The 21,032-nt window shown below is 40.7% G+C and overlaps 2 protein-coding genes across 2 annotated transcripts in view; one reads left to right on the top strand and one right to left on the bottom strand.

Moving 5' to 3' along the window:
• LOC110851116 (homeobox protein cut) overlaps window positions 1-21,032 on the top strand; it is a 124,589-nt gene that overhangs the window by 20,273 nt on the left and 83,284 nt on the right. Inside the window, exon 2 of the mRNA XM_035852703.1 lies at window positions 11,579-11,726. The gene's annotated coding sequence lies outside the window, so the exon portion shown is untranslated. The remainder of the gene's footprint in view (window positions 1-11,578; window positions 11,727-21,032) is intronic.
• On the bottom strand, window positions 12,801-16,095 carry LOC118436003. The gene is made up of 5 exons (XM_035852708.1): window positions 14,521-16,095; window positions 13,974-14,315; window positions 13,325-13,799; window positions 13,176-13,247; window positions 12,801-13,118 (listed from the first exon to the last, which is right to left on the bottom strand). Exons 1-5 carry the CDS (start codon window positions 14,610-14,612, stop codon window positions 12,879-12,881), a joined length of 1,221 nt encoding a protein of 406 aa, XP_035708601.1. The 5' UTR covers window positions 14,613-16,095; the 3' UTR covers window positions 12,801-12,878.

Here is a 21,032-nt window from a genome sequence, read left to right as displayed (position 1 = left end):
GGTTGTTGGAATGATATCGATATTTCAGTGAGTGAAAATTACGGTGAAATGTGGACATAATTTTGGTGAAAATCACTCATTCCAGAACATATTTAGTCCTATTGTCCTAAAAGTTGGCAACTTTGTTGCGTAGCACGTTTTTTGTTTATTGCTCCAGTTCTCGTCGTAGATACTCTATTTGAGTAGTGAGTGAGTGAGTAAAGGTGTATAAAATTCATTAAAATGCACCTGATTCGAGTTCATTTTACATGCCAAGTTCCAAGTGGTACGTAGTAGAGAATTTCGAGAATTGCTTGTATTTTGAGATCAGGAGCTCTCATCGTACGTACTAAAAGTGGGTGGTGTGTGTGTGAAGGTTCCTAAAAGTTGTGTGCTTTGCTTTGCTTGTAGTTTCACTCTTCAGTCTCGTGGGTTGTAAATAAATAGTATTTCGCTGTTTGGACGTAGAGCCTTTTGCTGAATCGGGTTGCATTGGATTATTATGATTATTCGCAATGCTGGTTTGGTTTGAAATACGAATTCTCATCGTAGTGAGTTACCCTTTCTCTACTGTAATTAATACTTATGATGATTTCATTTCCTTCCTTTGGTGCCGGTACGGTCCCAGACCGCCTCAGCCAATAACTGTACTACTCCGGCTTAGTTAGTTTCAATGCAACAGGAATAATCATATATTTATGACCTTCCTGAGTGCCCAGCTCAAATTCTGCTGGCTCACCCATAACATGGCAAATACTGGATCTACTTACTTATGGTGGAGAAAGCGAAATAATATTTAACGAAATAATATTTAACGTTTCTCTTTCCGTTCTGCATGACTGCTTTTTACTTATACCTGACAATATTAGTATCATTACTAAGCTGTCGGTAATTCATTTTCATTCATTCATCTCTCTCTTACTTGTTTACCGAGTGGGTAATGGCACGTGTGCAGACGGAGCAGAGCGGATTTGTTCTCGTCGGAGATTGGACACTCTTTGAAACATTTACGTAATAAAATGGATTATAAAATGCAAGCAATAATTGTCACTGTGGACTAACTATAACTTTGATGGAGGAAGGAGCAGGATAATATTTATACGTATGGCTAAGAAGAGGGGATAGAATGCACATGTGGAGTTGTTGAATATTTCTGTGGGGCAGGAATAAAACAATGCATAACAAAATGTGTAATGTGATCTCGGCTTCATAGATTGGAATGAGGACAAACAGCACGAGAGGAGTTGAGAGGGTAGAAAGCCATGATTTCTGGCAAAGAATGCCATGACATTATCATCCATTACTTGAGGAAGAAGAAGGTGGACGGACTGTGAGTTTTGGTATCCAGAGAAGAAGAAGAACAAGTGGACGAAGATTAGCTCCAAGTGAGTACATTTAGATTGTTGATAATTTTTCGAGGGAGTATATATCAAACGGGGAGGAATTGAGCTTTTATTTTACTATGAACTAATAGAAATTACTACACTAGATGTTGAGATAAATGTTGGAGATGGATAGCAGTGGTGGTCGTCTGTCTTTGATAGATCATAGTATCAGATAACCCGAGGCTTTTATGCCTCTCTTTTACTCTGCTGTATTAACCATCAAACATGACATGAGCTAGAGGACAAGAAAAACGAGTCTAATGTTTAGAGATTCCTTGTTTGTGGTGTTGTAATTGTTATTGTTTCAGAGAGGATAGATTAAGATTTTTTGTTCTGATTTGACAGTATTTTCAGATTCCTTAGACAGACCGTCCGATGAAAATAAATACCATTCAGCCAACCAGCAATGCAATAAGGGTTGCCTCATCTCATCGGGTAATGGTGTGTGTGTGTTCGCTCGGAAATACGTGATCCCAATGGAAACAGATCCTCCTTTTTCAGCCAGAGAGAGAAAATAACAAAGGGTTGCTGGAGTAATCGTTAAACCTGAAATCATATATACCTTTTATTTTTATCCACAAATTGAGACATTACTTGTGTAAACGGTCGTTCCCGTTCCCCCAGATTCTGGTCTAAGGTATCATTGGGTACAAATACTCTCAAATTAGTGGCATCTTCTACTTTTCGCATCTTTAATTAACTCCATCTAAAAATAGAGCAGTTAATATTTATAAACTTACACAACCTTTACCGCTGCCGAGACTTGCAAGCTGTTTGAGACGGGGTGAAAGTTTTTGACCAAAGGCAGTTCTTTGAGAGAGGACGCCGACGTGTTTCCGAAGGAATGAACTGTTTGGTGTGCATGGCATTTAAAACTGCGACTGTGAAACGAGAAGTGACCTCAAGGAGAAGGATTTACATGAAGTGGTGAAAGGAGTTAATGGAAGAAAGGTGCTTGTGGCATGGTTGGCCAGAGAGAGAAAGAGAGTTGTTGGTCGTTCGTTTTTCCTTGGTCCGTCGTCGTCGTCCTTCCTTGAATTCCGCCGTGGTGATGGTCCTACCGTGACATTAATGGGCATCAGAGAGAGAAATAGTTGCTGGTTTATGTGTCCTCGTGCTCGGGGAGATTTGAGAATAAGAGTAAACTGAGAGAATTGATGTGAAGCTAAGTAGCCGAGGAGAGAGTTTGGCTGTTCAGAGGCTTCATGATACATGGGCATCGAGGAAGGGAGGAGGACGAGGAGGAGGAGATTGCAGTGAAGTAAAAGTCGATGGTGTTTCCGAAATAGTGCAATGCTTTTAAAAGAAAGGAGCCGTTAATGGGTCCGACCGCGGATGAGAGAGAGAGAGAGAGAGATACATTTGGCTGAGAGAGAAATATACACCTTTCTTTCATTGTAAATCTATCGGATTCTTGAGTCAGCTAAAGTGGCTGCTGCTGAGGAGAAAAGCAGTAAGAAACAACAACAGACAGAAGAGGAAGTCAACTCAACAAGACGTTAAAAGAGAGTCTCTCTTCTGCTGTATTTCATTATTGCGGAGCTATAGTGGTCCTCGTCGTGGCGGTGGTGGTGGCAATATCGGTGGCAATGAAGTGAGTGGATTGCGTGTGTACTTTGGGAGTAGACAAAGGCCGGATGCGGAGTCGATCTTGGAGTTGGAAATCACAAATCCTTCCAAATCGACGACAGTATTATAATGATTTATCAAAACTTTCTTTCTTTTCGTCCTTTATTCATGAACACACAATATAGATATTGAAATCCGACTAGAGAGTTGGGGCTCTCATGCCAAGAAAAAAGGGATTATATTGCCTTTTCCAGCTCAAAACAGTTTTTTACGCTCTCTCTCTCTCTGACTGCATCCATTTCAGGACTCTTGAATTCCTGCTCCTTCTTCCTCCCAAGTTTTCAAAATGCACTAGATAATCCTGATAAATAGGTTGACATCAATTTTTTGTATTTTTCATTCTCAACAGTCGTCCTCTGTTGATGCGTCCCCTACAGACGTGCATGTGTGTGAATGTGTGTGTCCCATGGTTTGTGCTCAGTTAGCAATAAAATAAAATAAATAAAATCACTCTGGATGATGTTCTCCTCTCCGCTCGTCTCACATATTAACCACACCGTAGAGTTTCATCCGCTGCTGTTTAGACTATCGATTTCACACTTTTCACAAGTCTTCAACCCTTTCTTCGCGTCTTGTTCTTCTGGTCCAATTCAGTGAGAATAGGAGTGCAACCACTGGTGCTGCTGCTACCCCCACTGATTTTCCTTGTCTCATCACTCTGTCAGCCTTGATTCATCATTCACACACACACACAAGATATACGAAGATAGTTGGAGAGACCGGACCACCAGAACTCTCCAACTAGTAAAAAGAGCCCTTTAGTAGCAGTTCATCTTTCCTCGGATCATCTTTCCTTTCACTCAATTGTCGCACCACGACAGGAGATGCAAAATTTCAAGGTTGTCTCTCCCTCCCAATGCATAATAGGGCTGCTATCTATAGTAGTAGTTGATATAGTTTGTCTTCTTGCCGTGTTCGCTTGGCTGCCTATGAGACATGTCGAGGCTCATGTGTGCATGTGCACAATTAGCGTGAAAGTTAATGATAAAGGAACAAGGACTCATCGGGGAATCCAACAGACTCAAGTGAGCAGTGGAGTCTGCTGCTCTCTTTGATTTATTGTGAGATTAATTAAATGGGATTAGCATTCAGAAGAGACGAGGAAGAAGACGCTTCTTGGATGTAGACTCTCTTCTCCTCTATTTGCTCCTTAGACTGAGAGAGAGAGATGGATCACGATACGTAAAATTAATATGCATAATTTGGAGGAGTATGAATCTATGTGCATGAAGCCACACAAAACCAAAACTCGTTTTTTCACCACATTCGTCAAGCTCACCCAATCTGTCGGCGTCAGAGTAGTACATGCATTCAGGAGATGAGTGTATATATCCATCAGGCTTGAACCAGGCCAATTATTTGCAGAAAAGTAAGTATGCACACTGACTGGGTGGAGAGGAGGAGAGGTGAATTATTGGATAATTTTTTGGACAGTCAGAACGACAAACAAACCTTGTTTTGCACAAAGGAGACGAGGGAGGGCTGAGAATTGAAGCGATTGATTGTTCCTTGGCAAATTTGTGATTTGGGTTGAATTATTATTTGGAGATGAGACGAACTATCTGAGGTTTAGAGGATTGGATGGTTAGGAGAGAGAGCACAGAATATATACGAATGTGTGTAAGGTGTTCACAGGTAGGTGGGAAAATGTAGGAGGACGGGGCTGATATGTTTTTTTTTATCTGCGCGACACCCGCAGAGTTGACCCTTGTCATGGATCCTTTTTTCGAAGATGCATCTCCCTCTCCTCTGTATCAGCTTACAAAAGTACGGCATTCCAACATTCATTTGACAGATTTATCGCCTACTGATTAACAATACAGATTGTGTTTTTAAAATAAATCCCCATTGATTTATTTCGTATAAAACCTCTTTTCATTCTTACACATTATGTCTACTTTGACTGGGCTGGATGAATGCTCATGCACATACTGAGTCGCATCCTTGTATAGTACATACACGACTGGCCGGCCAGCACCACGGCGTTGGACTCCGAGTCCAATGACCATCTAGGATGATTCGAGTTGTTACTTTTTTAAGACTAATCCCCGGGCGACCTATAATGCTCCATTGGCTGCAGATTTTATTGTATATTAATAATAACAATGCAGAATGCTCCAACCTGCTTTATCTCATTTCGATTATTCATGCCACTTCGCCTATAAATTTTCCTCATCTTGACCGTCAGATTTGTTCGTTTCCTCAAATTCCGACAATCCGAGAGAGTCAGAGAGTATCGCGTTGCTGAGCTTTTTTTCACGTGTGTGTCTACCTGTTCCCCATCGTTTTAAGGTAAAAATATAGGAATGAAAACCACGAGCTACTAGCAGAGAGAAGACGACTCATCTTCTTATTCGAGTAGTAAGTATCAGCTCCCTGGCTGTGCTTGACCAACAAGCTCTTCCATTCTATCCCCATCGATCTTGCCACCAAGCCAACTTTGACAATGACTAAGAACACATCCATCCATCCGTCGCTCAACATTTTATTTTATAGCCTGTCCATATTTGTTTTCCACTAATACACTCCCTCCCTCCTCCGTTCCAATCACAACCAAATCACCCAAAGTCTCAAGACAACGGGCTATCTATCACTTGTCATCAATTACACGTAGCCCGTGTCTCTCTCCCAACTTGTCTTGGACCAGGTCCACCACCACCACCGTTTAATTGACAAAAGGTGTTGGACACTCCATCCTTAAAATTCATTAAGCATTACACTTTATTTAGTTACTTCATCATCATCAATGCCCATAAATCTCTTCATTGACTCACTACTGCACACAGGGTGGAATGCTTTTTGGATAATTTATCGCTCATTTTCTCCCTTCTCGGTCTCTACTCCCCCAACCAAACCAAACCACTTTACCACTTCTTGACTCGTTCTCATATACAGTGTTCATGGTGGATACGTGGTTTTCCGTCCGATAGATAGGTGCACATTGAGATGCGATTCTTCTTCTCTCCTATTTGACCAATTTGATATTCCAGCCGCAGAGTATACATGGAGCGAGAGGTGAATGAAAGGCAACTTAGGAAATAATGAATAAGTGATTTTGATTACAAGTCTGATGCCACGAAGAAGAACCAGCGAGAATGAATGTTTGTTACCGTTGACGGGAACGTGTAGCTCAACAAATTCGATTTTTTATTGACCATTGCATTAGCTTTTTGAGGCGTCGTTGACGGCTAATGGTTGTTTGGGCAGTTTACGTGGAACATAATGCTGGGTTTGGGTTTGGATTGAGAGATAAATATTGAGCAAGATTGAGGTGCGATGCGCTGGTCGTGGGTTTGGGTGGAAGGTGTTAATGAAAGCCATGCATGGCTGTAAAGATTGGCCAGTTTATTGGTAAAAGGAGAAGAAGAGGAGGACGACGACGAGCAGGTGAGGAAAGGATTGCGGGTGGGCCGATGATGAAATAAGAAATCTATTCTTTAGGAGTCTTCTTCTTCTTCGGAACGTGATAAATGATAGTTCAGGATGTTGATTGGTAGACGGACAGAGTAAACAAATGAGTCGTATCAGGAGGTCGTGCAGGCGGTGACGCGTGTTCGTCGTGTCACACTCTCAATAGGCAGACGACAATAGATTTCACAAACGTCAATGTTGTCTCTCTCTCTCTTGTCGTCTCTCGAGTCAAAATAAAAAGAAGACTTTCTATCACCACTGGGCACTCGCACCAGCAGAGAACCACCAACCAACACGACCAATCTCAACCCTTCCGTCTTTCACGAGAAGGATAACTTAATAGAAAAATTCTCTCTGCTGCTGGATCATGATGAAGACATCATATATTTAAAACCTGCATGCTTCTGGTGACTTATTGCTCTCCTTACATATTTTTTGTCCTCCCCTCAAAAGTCAAAAAAGGTTCAGTCAGCCCTTTTGTCCATAAACTGGGATGAAATTACCTATATTATCGATTGATTGGGTATCGGATGACTCCAGTCGCGAAATACCCCAAGCATTTAGTGTCATGTTTTGTTAGGGTTGTTGCGTAAAGGTTTCATCCCCCCGAGCAAAGCGATTCTTGGTGATGATGACGCGAAATCAGCGATTCCATTGATCCCCAGCGGAATGGTGGTGACGGGAAATGGAGAGAATAATGGAGAGTGACGCCTACGTGTTGAACTTTCGATTTCTGCTGATCTCTTTCCTACCTTTTCATTGAATCTCGAATTGTCATGAATCATTCCCTCTTCACATTCCATCCAAGCTACCAGCACTTGTTGCATATTATGCCTTCTTCACATTTTTCCACTTTTTCTCCACCTTCCTCTCCTTGTGCGAGTATGCTACTGGAATCCTGAACATCTTTTTATCCCTAAAATCAAAAACCAACCAAGGTTTTTTTTACGTTGTGTAACTTCACGAGAGACGCATCACTCTCTTTCAGTCCGACTCATTAGCTGAGTAATTATTGGTGTAGAGTAAAGTGGACGATTTGCAATCTTCTGCTGCTGGAATTAAGTTCGGGCGTGGTGGTGGTGGTGGTAATTTCTCTGCCTTTTGTCTTGATGCGATCAGTTCATTGGTACAGCCAATCCAGTCGCAATTAAAGTATTCTTCTCAAAGTGAGAGCTGTGTAATAATACCACGACGAAAAGTGACAAGTAGATGAGTGCTCATTGAATTGCTTGGAGTGAGTGAGTGATCCATTACTTTTTCGCTCGGATTACTGTATGTTCACAAGTCTCACGAGAAAATAATGTCTTCTTCGCCTTGTTCTACAAATGTTGTCTGTATGTGGACAAGAACAATGCAGAGAATCTTTTGGATGGGTGACAATCAGCAGAGTTCACGATTCCGGTGTGCGAGAATATTTAGGTGTCATCATCCCAGAGATATGTCCTCTGGAGGCCATCGGATGAGAGAACCATCCATTGTGTCAAGTAATGGATTGAATGAAAAAAAGGCACGCATTTGATGATCGGCTTTGGGTTGACGGGTTATAAATATGGTGGTTATGTTTTTGGGTTCGACTCTGCATGGGTCTCCATTGAGTGGGTCTGGTGGATAAAAAAAATCAAAAAGTGCAGCTAGCTACGTCCATGGGATGCCAATAATTACTCGGGCAGGCAGGATATTCGAAAATCCATGCATACATATATAGAGATGTGAATGAATGAATGAAACCGAAGAAATGGGACAATTCTATTCTGCGAAACGGTCGATTTGATTGTGACTGGTGGGTTGGTTTGTTGGATGGTTGTCTGTCTGCTGATGGGGTATAATACGTTGCGAGATAATAAATGAGTGATGAAACTGGGAGAATAATAATAACGTAAAATATTTTGAGTAGGGCTATTAAATCCATAAAAAACGATAATGGCAATGACATGTTCAATCAAACAGATGCTATTCCTTCCTCTGTGATGGTGTATAAATAGCAGTGGTGGTGCTGCATTGCTTGGTGGGTCTAATGGTTCGTCCTCTTCTACATAATTCTTCGTCTCTCTCTCCTGGCCAGTAATATAATCTGTGATGATTAGAGAATGTTTTAAGAGTGGTACGTAAGAAAGAGGAGGAAAAGAGCGGATTGGGGATTACTCTGGCACAGAGAGAAAAAAAGAGTTTAAGTCAAAGTTGTGGAAAGAGAGTTCTGTGTGTCGTGAGTGGTATCATTTTAAGGCTTTCGATATTGAAGCCTTAAAATTATTTGACAAAGAGCACAATGGATTTGTGCAGGGTACAACGACGACCATCAATAAGGAAAGCACTTCCACATACGTACAAAAATATGAATTCCAAGGGGGAGGCTAAATTGTCCTCTACACAGAACCATTTTTTTTCTTCCTTGTAATGTATCTGCGGAGAGTAAAACTTATTTATTGCCTTGGCTCAAAGGAACTGGATTTGATTTCGGGCCAGATTTATTCACGATAAAATATACATATTATATTGGATTGGAGTTGGACAACAATGAGTGGAATGGAAAGGTTGGATTCCGACGAGAACGAGTTAAGCAGTTTAGCGTTGAGGTTTTGATCGAGGACGAGCTAAACCAGCAGGGCTGGATACTTACGTACAAGAAATGTCTATAGAGCGGTTGAGTGCATTGAGAAAATGCCCGATTTTCTAATCCCTACCATTTTTAGGACAAGATTGATTGACCAGAAATCGACTTCTATTGACAATACACTTTCATTGGCTTGAGATTATTTTTTCCTCACATCCACCTTCTCAACCCGAGCGACCGAGTGAGGAGAGGAGGACAGAAGAGGGACATTTTTTAGAGGTTTATGTTCCCTTATTACTATTACATCCAGGAGAGTGAACCCCCTTCAGTTGATTTATATATTTGGAAATAAAACTCTGTAGACCACAATCTTCCTTCTTATCGGGACAGATGTCTGGTCAACTTTATTGTTATTGGGAAACCAAACCTGCACATATTTGTAATAATGGTTTACCTGCACATGGGGGTTGAGACTCAAAATTATTGCCACCCTGCTCAAATTTAAAGAACCTGAGCCATCCAACGCAGCAGTGGATGGACGACGAGGCCAGGAACACTGGATGCATTAACAATTAACTATTAACCATCATCGTCACTATCACGGAGGACATCTCGACCCATCCGCTTTCTCACAAATTCATCTCATAAGGGCACAATTATTTATTGTCTCTCTTCTCTCGGCGATTAAGTATTGGGAGGTAAGACTGTAGGCACCACTCCAACTCGAGGAATCACTTATTACTTGTCATATTCCAAAATGGGGACTCAATAGGCAATCACGGCCGTTATACATTTGGAGATGGACGCTAACCGGTTTTCCATTTTTCCATCGTTTATTAGTTGGCCCCACAGTTTGCATGCATAGATATCTACATACTTTTAGGCACAAGTCGTATATTTTCTCTCCTCTTATCTGGGGCGATAACTCTTGATTTTATCGGATCCTATTGAGCGGATGTCTGATTTACAAGGTTTGTTTAATACGTATCCAGAATGGAATTGGGTATGAAGTTGTATCCGGGCTATTATCTCTTTACATAGTTTTGGAATAATTATCAATGTTCATCTGTTGCTTTTTATTGTGGGGCTTGCCCATCCATCCAACTATCTGGGGATCTTCATTGCAGTTTGGTACATACATAGTTGTGATTTTATGTCTCTCTCTCTTGCCTCTTTTTTTGGAAAAAAACGAGGTAGGCTATTGATAGCTGCTAAACAGGCATCGTCTCGTCGGACTCCTCGTCGTGGGTGGAGGAGTGATGTCAAAAGTCAAGTTTTGCATGATCTCTCTCTCTCACTCCGCGGGTTAATGATAGAGAAGTGCTGATAGTTTCGGGTGGTGCATGACAAGCACACGTTGGATGATCGGTCTTGTGCTGCCTTCCGCCTTATGAAATAAAATAATGACACGTTCGTGAGGTTGTGAACCACAATCGCTGGAAAAGGGAGAAGTCTGACTAAACTCCATCCATCCCTCTGATTTCTCGAACGGTTTTACTCCACAAAACAACTTGCTTTTCGTTCAGTCAAGACCACTGATCGAGAAAAAGAGAGAGAGAGAATGCAGCTTTTTTGTAGTTTTTTGCCACCCGATTGCCGATTAAGATAATGATTGCAGTGATTTGTCCATCTTTTTCCTTTTAAATCATTCCGCACTCACTTCAAGTACAACCTCCTCCATTCATCTCCATCTGCATGGCCACGAGTCAATAATTGATGGGTAGATATCAATAATTTTGCCATGCATCCAAATGGACATTTAATGACCCCCAATTACCAACCCCTCAATCGTATCCATCATCTGAAATTTCGGGTAAATGATGTGAATCCATAGTTCTTTGTCTGCGGATATATCGATAAAGTATAGAAATAATTGGTTATCATAATAATTGACAAGTCAATTATTGATTAGGTTTACGACATTTACGATATTTAATTCGTAGGAGATTCCTGAAAATCGAAATATGAATAAAATCTGAACGTTAAATCATCCAGTTGGCGTTTGATCGGATGATTTATCAAGAATTTTGATGGGCCAAGAGCCAGAGAGGAGGTTGATTTGTTGGGGTGGACGACAAAAAATAGAAACCACATGAAAAGTCATTGATGCGTGCACAATGATTTAAATTGTACTTCGGCTGCCTTTCACAGCAAATGTCTTGCGGTTGATTTGGAAGGTGATCCGTTTCTTTCGTGGGGTGTGACAACAAGACAATGCGGTTGTGGTGGTGGTACAATAACGAAAAGAACAGTCAGCCTGCATTTATATCCACTTTACTTTTCCTTCCCTAATTCCCTGTCTGAAAGAGCGACCCTCTCTCTTCTCTCAATTCTTGGACATCCGTGCATAACAAATGCAATTTCCGATCAATTACCAATTTTATATGGAGGATTCCATTGTTTCATGGTGATTTAGCTGCCTTATTGGATTAGCCTCCAATTGCATGCATCATGCGCTCAATACTGTGACGAGATCACGTCTTCCTCCTCCTTTTCCATTTATTATTTGTGGCTACACAATAATACCAATCGACGACCGGTCGACACTTTTTCAGCCTCAAGATAATAATATAAAACTCGTCATTTTTTCCCATTCTTAACCATTTTTTTCCTTGAATTGCAGCCAGTAAGAAGACGAACAATCAACCATGAACAACTTTCCATGTCGACGTCTTTCCTCCTGATGCCAATGAGGGACGGATGTACTGCTATCCAGTCACCATCAACTACTTTGCTCCTTCTCCTTTTATCAACGCCTTTCAACCAATTCTGTAAGTTTTTGTCTCATTTTATCTCAACTTTCTCTCCTTTTTCATATTTACGGCAGACTTCATTATCTATGAAAGTGGTTGCACATAGTCGTTCCAGATAAGGAAAAAGGGTTTAATCGGAGGCAGTGTAGCCTCCCTCTCTCTCTCACGACGCCTCCATTGTGAGGAAAAGAGGTTAAGAAGATGAGCCGAATGCGATAAAGGGAGGTTTGTGTTTCATTAACATTATTCAGGAGAAAGAGAGAAAGGAGCAGCGAGGATAATTTTTATATAATCTGTGAAGGGACGAATGAACTTTGGTGATGGTGGTGGATGTGCAATTAGCATTAGTGGGAAAGTATGGAACATTAGAGAAATACAAAGATTGTGGAGGAAAAGGAGAGGATGGAAGAGCGTGGAAAACAATAATTTTTAGTCTTATGGGAAAAGCGAGGGAGAAGTTCATCGAGAAAGAGTCGTCCTGGTCCTTGGTGGATGAAATGTATTGATAATTTAGAGTCTGCGAGAGGATGAGATGAGTTTAAGCCGGACGATTGGGCGATTCTTATTGCGGAGGGAGAATGACAGAGAGCCGTTGGGATGTTGCATAATAGGAGAAGAACACAGGAGAGCGGTGGCGATGGATCGGGGAAAGTTTGGTGGGAGTGAGATTAGAGATAGCTAAAAATCATCGCCGAGTGGAGAGAGAACTTCTTATTTTAGTACGGACTACGAAAAGACGATACATCCAGCAACAGCAGAACCATTATCTATCTATACTCCTCCACTGGTTTGGTTATGGCAGCCCCTGTGCGTCCTATGATGCTGGCTGGTTGGTCACAGTTTTGAGTGTTGTGGAACTTTTCGTCACATAACGATGCATATGATTGCCGAATCTAAAAGGGAATTGTAGAAAATAGATGAAGAGAAAGAGAGAGGGAAAGAACATTAGAGCGCCCATGGCCCATGGCATAGAGATGCGCTTCTCTGCTAAACTTACTTTAGCATGTATTGTGGGTAACCTATTGCTAACATTATTAGTAATCATACATAAATATACCAAATTGTAAAATTTATTACAAAAAGATATGCCAATATGCTAAACTATTTCACAAAAGTCTGAAAAAATATTAAGTTAAAGAACATAGAATTACAGGATTAGCATAGAATATTTTAACAATTGGTGGTTGAAAGGATGTATTTTTTCCACGTTGGGTTTTGGTTTTTTGGTAAAAGATGATGCGGCAGAGGAAAAAAGCTCCTGTTTTGAGTAGCAAAGCGTCGTGCTTTGTGGAAATTAAGACGACTTATTTTCTTCTTGTATCCAACTTTCCTCATAGTTCCACAATTCAGGATCTCGATTTCAACAGAGTATGGATCCACTTTCACTCGTTTTCTCATCTGGTTTACGTACTGTAATAGTACACAATAGTTTAAATTAGCATAGATTATAAATGGACGCACCCTCACCTTCCAGTACTGTTGCCATTCGAAAGCTTTTTCTCTATTCTCTTGCGTAGTTCCTTCACTGAATATGTAATCCTAAAAAAGAGAAAGTGCATAATATTTGCTTATTGGGAAATTTGAGACTAATTTGAGAATAGTAAAAGTTGACATGCCTGTCGATAGCAAACTGCTCCATCATTCATCAAGTCGACTACACGAGATTGTGAAGTTATGGTTTTTACATTTGAGAGATGGATACATGTTTTCATTAATGATGTAGCGAAGTAGAGATACATTTTGAAAGGCAGTTCATCTATTATTCCCAAACCTTTGTTCATCTTGAGAAGCATATCTTCCAATTGGTAAGTTTCCATCGGTCCCCTGTCAACTTTCCCTTCGGGGTAGTATAATACAAATAGCGAAGCATGGTAAGGAACGAATTCTTCTTGCTCTTCGGCCTTCATACTTTCCAAAATAGGATTAAATTCCAAATATGATGGACTTTCCTCATCATCATCACTCGTCTCAGTTTCAATTTCGAGAAGGGGTTCTCCCTCCGCAATCTTCAACGTGTTGTTGGCAGTGACATTGCTATTGGCTCGGTATTGTTGGTTATTCTTTCGATCTACTGCTAACTTCTTCATTTTCCTGAAACATCAATTATTATGTACAAATTCAGTGTAAGTTGGCTAGATTATTACCATAATCTTATTTTATTAATAACTTCTTCTACGGCATCAGAGGACATTGTTTTAAACTTGATTTTATTACAAATCAATACTAGCAAGCTTTCTTAATCTTATTTTGTTTGTACAAACTTACTGTTGATTAGAGACATTATGCATAGTAGAAATGTGAGAACTAAAATCTGCTGCCACATTTGTCATGAAGTTGGACCTACAACTACCATTTTCACCTCCATTACACACATAAATGAATTCTTTTTCTTCATCTCGATCTTCTTGTTCTTTGTTGTATTTTTTTCTCCATGGTTCATCCTTTAATATTTCAGCTTCTGACTTATGTACTTTTGAAATATGGCTGCCAAAACGAGCTTCATCATTGGATTTAAAAACACCCCTCTTACTGATACACACCCCTTCTCCACCCCCGTTGCACACGTACTTGAAATCCTTTTCTTTGCTCTTTTCTTCTTCTGTCTTGCTAAATTTTTCAACCAGCGTCACTTTTTTAAACTTATCCATTACTAAACCTTAATCACTACAATGCAATTATTTATAATTATTTACAATAATCAGTTGGAAGCATTAAAATGTAAAAGCGTGGAAATGAGAATGAGAAAAGAAAGAGCTGTGTAGAGAGAGCAAAGAGAAAACAAAAGTTCATCGACACGGGTCATTGACATTACCTCGGAATGAAGGATTGATTTTCATCATGACTTAGTAAAAGAACTCTATTCCATGATTTACACATCCAGCATGGACGATCCAACTCCGTCATTTTATGTTCACATTTCTACTTAATTGCATCCCACTATCATTCTTGAGGGGAAATATATAAATATTCATATATTTCCCAAAGTTATGCATGTGGCTCTTTTTCCGAAGGAGATGATGATCACACAGCCAACTCACCAACCAACCCGACCAACCCACTCCCCTCCTCCTCCTCTCTCTCTCTCTCTTCTTCAGAAGTCACCCGACCAAGGACTTTCTCTCCTCTTGATTTACTCCTTCCTTCGCTCTCTGCCTGATATTCTCAATTCTAATCTTTGATTTCCGCGACTTATTTCCACTTAACATGCACTGGGTTGAGAAGGAGGAATCAGAGACGGCACAGGGTGATCATCTTCTCTGAGGAGAGACATGAGTCTTGTGGCCGTTGGGCTTCTTCTCCATTTCTTATGCTTTGCCTCCTCATTCCAAATTTACTTCTTGTTTGCTTTACTTTGTCGACAACTCTTCACTTATTATTTCCTCGGACGTGAGAGACACTCACTTCAAGAAATATATACGACGACTGATAGTCATCCTCCTATGCCTCCATCTCCATCAGCATAATACCCTAAAACTTATAACCTTTAAACTTGTGTGCCATCAAACCCGTGAAATCAAAGCAGCTCAGAGTCGCAGTGATGCATACGAGTCGAGAAGGAGAGCAGGAGCTAAATTACTTTCGGCGATATCTCATCTCACTCCGAGATAAACATTACAATGCAGCCTCAAAATTATTTCCACTGCTCTTGATACGGCCAGAAGCAGCAGAAGTGAATACCTCTGTCACACTCGCTGTCATTTTTTGGCCCCGATGCCTTCGAAACTTGTGCCCCACGAAGGAACCACCAAGCAACGCTTGACGAGGTATATGCTCTCGACGAGACGGACAGAGTCCTAATGACGGAAACTCCTTCAATTTCTTCCCAATCGCTTGCGGGCCCAGTTTCCCATGCTAATGTCTCAGGTGTGATTAAGTAAGGAGGAAGACGTGGCATGGGGATTGAAAGACGAAGAGTCGTCGAAATTAAGCGTAATAAATCATTATCAGAGAAATAATAAGCAGTAACTTCCATTAGTCATTAGCCGTGTAGCTCCCGATTTTTTCTCCAAGAAATGGACTGACTGTTATGGATTGTGTAATGAAGTATGTGTATGTACAGACTCACGAGCAACGATCCTTTACTTTATCCACAACAAGCGCAGGCAACACACAACGTATGGAGCTGACTTTGACGGAACACTCTCGTATAACTCATCTGCTGCTGCCTCTGGATAGATGGATGGCTTTTATTTGACGATGAGTCGGCATCCAATCTCGTTAAAATGAGAGAAATCTATCAATAATAAGAGTACTGCGAGTCGTCGTCGTCTTGGTCCGGTGGTAGGAAAAAGAAATAAAGAATTCGGGCCAACCAACCAAATATGATGAGGATGAGGATGCCTCTGATTTGTAATATTCTCTCATAATTACAACCAGTTTACCTCAGAAGCATTGTTGTCTTAGCTAATGGGCCGAGTGGCAAATGAGATGTCGGCAGATGTAACAATTGAATATGTCAAAGTAAATAATGTGCATGCATTTGTTATGAGGATGACTCTCATACAGCAGTGGAAAACGTATTGATGATGCCCAACCATCAGGCAGGTCATAAGTGTGTGGAATATTGTTTATCCATGTACCGAGGAGGATTCACGCTACAATGCTCCCGCTATTATTCTGGATCAGCTACCAAGCAAGCAAACCATTATTATTGTTATGTGTCGAATGGAAAAGACGTTTTCACTCTCAAAACCAGTAGAGATAGGGAATAATGAGTAATAATAAGTTGTTACGTCGTCTCATCTCGTGCTCATACTCGTCTGGCTGGATATACTTCTGTATGGCTTGCACATAATTTCTTCAGTGGACCACTTGATTCCATCTCCTCATCCTTGACCATGTACGTACGTATGTCCACAATGTGAGAACTCCACACGAGGGAAGAAGATCAAAGAGAGAAATGTGCAGAGTTATCACTCAAAAATGACACCGTTCTACAAGAAAAATTTCCGAAATAAGATGAATGACGGGAGCGATTAATTTTTCTTTTGAGAGAACTCCAGAACCCCTCAATTTTTTCACTTGTCCATTCCTCTGTTTTTGCCTATTTCTCTTTCTCTGGACAAGCTTGGAGAGCATGTAGTAGAGCTTGGGCAGTCTTAATCATCACATCTTTTTCCCGTCTCCTCCTTCCAACAACAACAACACGAGAAGAAAAAAGTGTCCATGCCACAAACACCAACACCACCACGAAAACTGCTAATAAGTCCAAGAGTGAGAGTCCCACCCGGAAGGATAAGGAGCCGTGTACATGTGTGTATCTCTGCTAATATGCTTTTGTTATTTTCTGCTAATATCTATCTTCCCAACAAGAGAAGAACAATCAACCACTGTCTTTTCCCATCTCGTCACCAATTTGTGACACTCAGTTGACCATTCACAACGCACCATTTGCTCCACCATTAGCTTGACAAGGAGGAGAGGATAACGCTAAAAATGTCGTTATTTAACTCGCCTTTTGTTTTTTCTCCTTGTTTCCACACGGCAATATAATGACAAATAATAACAATATGCAGACGGATTGGGGGAATACGACGACGACGAGTAGCAGGCGAGCGAGGAGAAGATGAGATGATGGAATACATGGCATAGGTGATGGTTGGTGGAATCCTATGGTGGTTCCCACGGTCGGTTCTTCTTGCACACTGACTCTGACTGACAGTCTATCACCCGGCTGCTAATAATGCTGCATCTCTCTCGAGGAATCCCTGCTATTTGGTTGTTGTTCTTGTACATGCGATTTTTCACTCTTTTTCTCCTTAACTTGCAGTCTTTGACAAAGTAAATTGAAATGACCATTTGTCCTCCACTCTAATTGGTGCATGTACTTATCCACGGATACATAAGGCATCCACCTCTCAGGGTAGCTTCTTATAGGGGAAGAAAGTAAAAATGAAACTGCCATCGCTCCGATTTGTCCAAAGATTCTACACAATTTGAACCATAGAAGACTGCTTTGCCGAGTAGACCGGATGTTAAGAAGCAGTGCATTAATAATGAATGGCAAAGTTGAGGCTGTGATCTGATTGTGAGACGAGAAGGAAAGCTTGAAGAAGAAACTGAGAGTTGGTTGTTCAACTTTGGTGTTCCTTACTAAATATGTTCGTTCGTAGATGTATTATATCGCCTGGAGTGGATTTGCTCTGTGTGGTTCGGTAGCCACCATAATGCAGAGACATGGAAAAGAGAGAGAGAGCAATAATGTGAATGCATGTTTTATCTTCAGAATGACATGGTTTGCATTGGATGTCAAGAAAAGACATTGAAGCCACGGATTCGGATTCTCTCCTCCGTTTTCATCCCTTCTCAATGAATGATTGACAATGGAATTTCCTTGTCGAATTAATTTCTAGTCGATCTTTTTGTCTGCTTTCATTCCTCGGCTGAAAATCCCGACACATAAATATCTGAATATGTACGATTCTCTCCTACATTTGACATTCCGATTCTTTCATGGGAAATAGCAAATGCATCTCTGTCTCTCGTTAATTTGATTTGTCGTTCATCACTCGACTCCAAAAGTCGGAGGCTCCACTAACTGCTCTCCCGTCACATATACCGTCGACTCGGTTATACTCATAGCTCTCTTGTCTTCACAGTTATTGTTATTTCGTTATTATTACATGTTGTTGGGGACTTTTTGGCATCCGGTGGTCTAATTCTGACCAAAAGAGTGTGGCGTTGTACGTATTGTGCGAACCCTCCGCGTGGCATTTGCTCTTTAGATACCTAAATATATTACACAACTCGCCGTGGTTGGATATGTTTTAATGGGAAGTGATATTAAAACTGCTGGGATTTGAGAAATTTTGAGAGAGAGTTGATTGAATTACGAGGATGAAAATCCCGACTCTCGCTGCTCCTTAATGAATGAGATGGGAAAGATTAAAAATGAAAATGGTTTGGCATTGGGATAAGTGGGAAGAAGAAGAAGAAGTCTGAAAAATGTTGGTTCTTCCCATGAACCTGATTAAATTATCTGAAGGCTGAGCAGATAAGGCGGCGCAGGCCATGACGTTGCCAGAGAATAAGAGCAGCAGCAAAAGGTAGAAAATATAGTGGAAAGGAAACAGAGTGACTTGTTGGCTGTGTACAACAAGAAATGTTTAAAACTTGAAGAGTAAGTATATCAAGACATTGAGCAGTTGACACAACTGTTGCCAAACACATAAATCCTCAGGTTTGGTTGACTTAGTGTGTGATGAGTGGTGACTTTTGCTTCTAAAGTGATTGCATTATAAATTAAATACTTGGAAACTGGTGGGATGACCTGAAGAAGAAGGAGAAAGAAAGAAAGAGAAGAAATGAGTGAAAGAATGGTGGCACAAATAATTTGATTAGTGAAAGAGACGGATAAATAGCGCGGCAGGCAGGCAGGCAGGCCGGGTAGTGGAAAGAAATAGTAGTAGCGGGGGATTACTCTGGGATTGATGAAGTTTTTTCAACGTGAATGACTGAGTGAGTGAGGAGGATGGAGAAATTAGGAATTAAAAGGACGGAAAAGAGGATTGTAATCAAAAGATATATCTTTTTATTTTAATGAATTTTCACATCAGATCCATGGCTGCATGGCTTATTCTTCTTCAAGCAGAGGAGAAAACTAGACTTTCACAAAGAGTTGAGATTCGAGATCAAAAGACATCCTTTCCCGTAGTTGGCCTTCTTCTTGGTCTTCTTCTTCTCGTACATATACGCTTATTATTCCTCTGCCAGCACTCTGCTGACTCCAATTCACACACACACACACCACCACCACCACCATCCCGTCCATACCAGCAGCATCCACGACTTTCTTTTTAACCCTTTTCACCATGCGGGTCAACTTTCCCCGGCTCCCTCAATCCTTCACAATCTACTCAAATGCCCCACAAATCACAAGCCCTATAGCCAACACAAGCGCGGCTGCTGTCTTTTCCCGTCAAATAACTTGAGCTTACCGAGAAGACGTACAAAACAAGTTGGTCTCTCTCTGCCAACGGGGCGAGTATATTTATACCGTCCAACGAGCAGATAGCGGACGAGTCTTGAGAGAGAAAAGTTTCAATGAAATGAGAGGAAATGTTGGGAGTGATCAGACGATTTAAATTAAAGAAACTCCTTTGTATCCCGTCCCAATGTTGGGCATGTTACCTACTCGCCCTGTCTAATTAAAAGCAACCGTCATTTACAGAAAGTTGCAAATTCATTCGAATATATATAGCTCTCATCTCCTTTATCTCTCCTCCAGCGGCTCGTCATCCTGCTCGTCCATCCGACTGGAAAAGATATGCATATATGGATTCGCAGGGTTGTGTGTCATATATTCTCAATTTTGCTACCACTACTTGTGTGTATTACAGCTTTATCTTGGGCAGATATGCTCGTGACAAATTTACTGATGGGGTCTAATTTCTTCTGTAATACATGTACTTGAACTTGGAAATTTGATCTTAAATTTAGTATAGAAATGAGATGAAATTAGCTTTGTTACTACACGATTAAAAGAACAATAAAATGAAAGTTCTTAAAACTATATTAGAATTGCAATAGTTATAAATACTTCAAATTTTCTATTAATTGTGCCTCGATCTGAAAAGCAGTGAGTAACCGATGCTTTTTGCGACAATTGGATAAACTACAGTAAACATAAAAGTAGAAATAAAATAGCCCTTACAAATGAGGTAATCATTTGAGGAGAAAATCATGATTTTACGAGCAACTTGTACATTTTTGGAAGCCATAGATGTCACGAAGAAAATTATAGACATTTAAAGATGATAAGTTGAATTGTGATGGCAATAAAAATGAATGATTATATTCGGACGATCCACCATCCAGCATGCAGGATGGTGGATTATTACTACACTTTTTGATGAGCGATAGTTACGTTCATTTGTGTAGTTTTGTTGCGCATAGGTAATCGTTACATCATGCAACTTGCATGTGATGGATATGGATGATTCTCCCAGTTTTTCCTTAAAAGGACCCTAATGATAATTAGTAAGCACCCGTTGATGATGCTGAACAACTAATTCTGTCCGCCGTGCATGTACGTTGGCTGGCTGGTTGGAAATCAAAACTGGCACTGCTCGAGTATCCCTTAATTGTCTCACCAATAAATATTTATTGCCTCACTGGTTTGCCAACCAGGCTGTAATTTTCGTCTTGTAAAGAACATGGAATTGGTGGGGGGATGATGATGGCATCAGCGGCGACCACTTCTTGTGTAGAATATGGACCATTTTTTCCTTTAATTTCTCCACAAATAACAGTTTACCATGCACCCTGCAACTCCCCCGTCTCTGCTAAACCCTCATTGTAATGATCCCCGTTTTTTTCTATGCC

Source organism: Folsomia candida, unplaced genomic scaffold (genome assembly GCF_002217175.1).
Source record: "Folsomia candida strain VU population unplaced genomic scaffold, ASM221717v1 Fcan01_Sc006, whole genome shotgun sequence".
NCBI lineage: Eukaryota > Metazoa > Arthropoda > Collembola > Entomobryomorpha > Isotomidae > Folsomia > Folsomia candida.
Note: the sequence above shows the minus strand (reverse complement) of the source record. Positions and strands in the feature narration are given on the sequence as shown.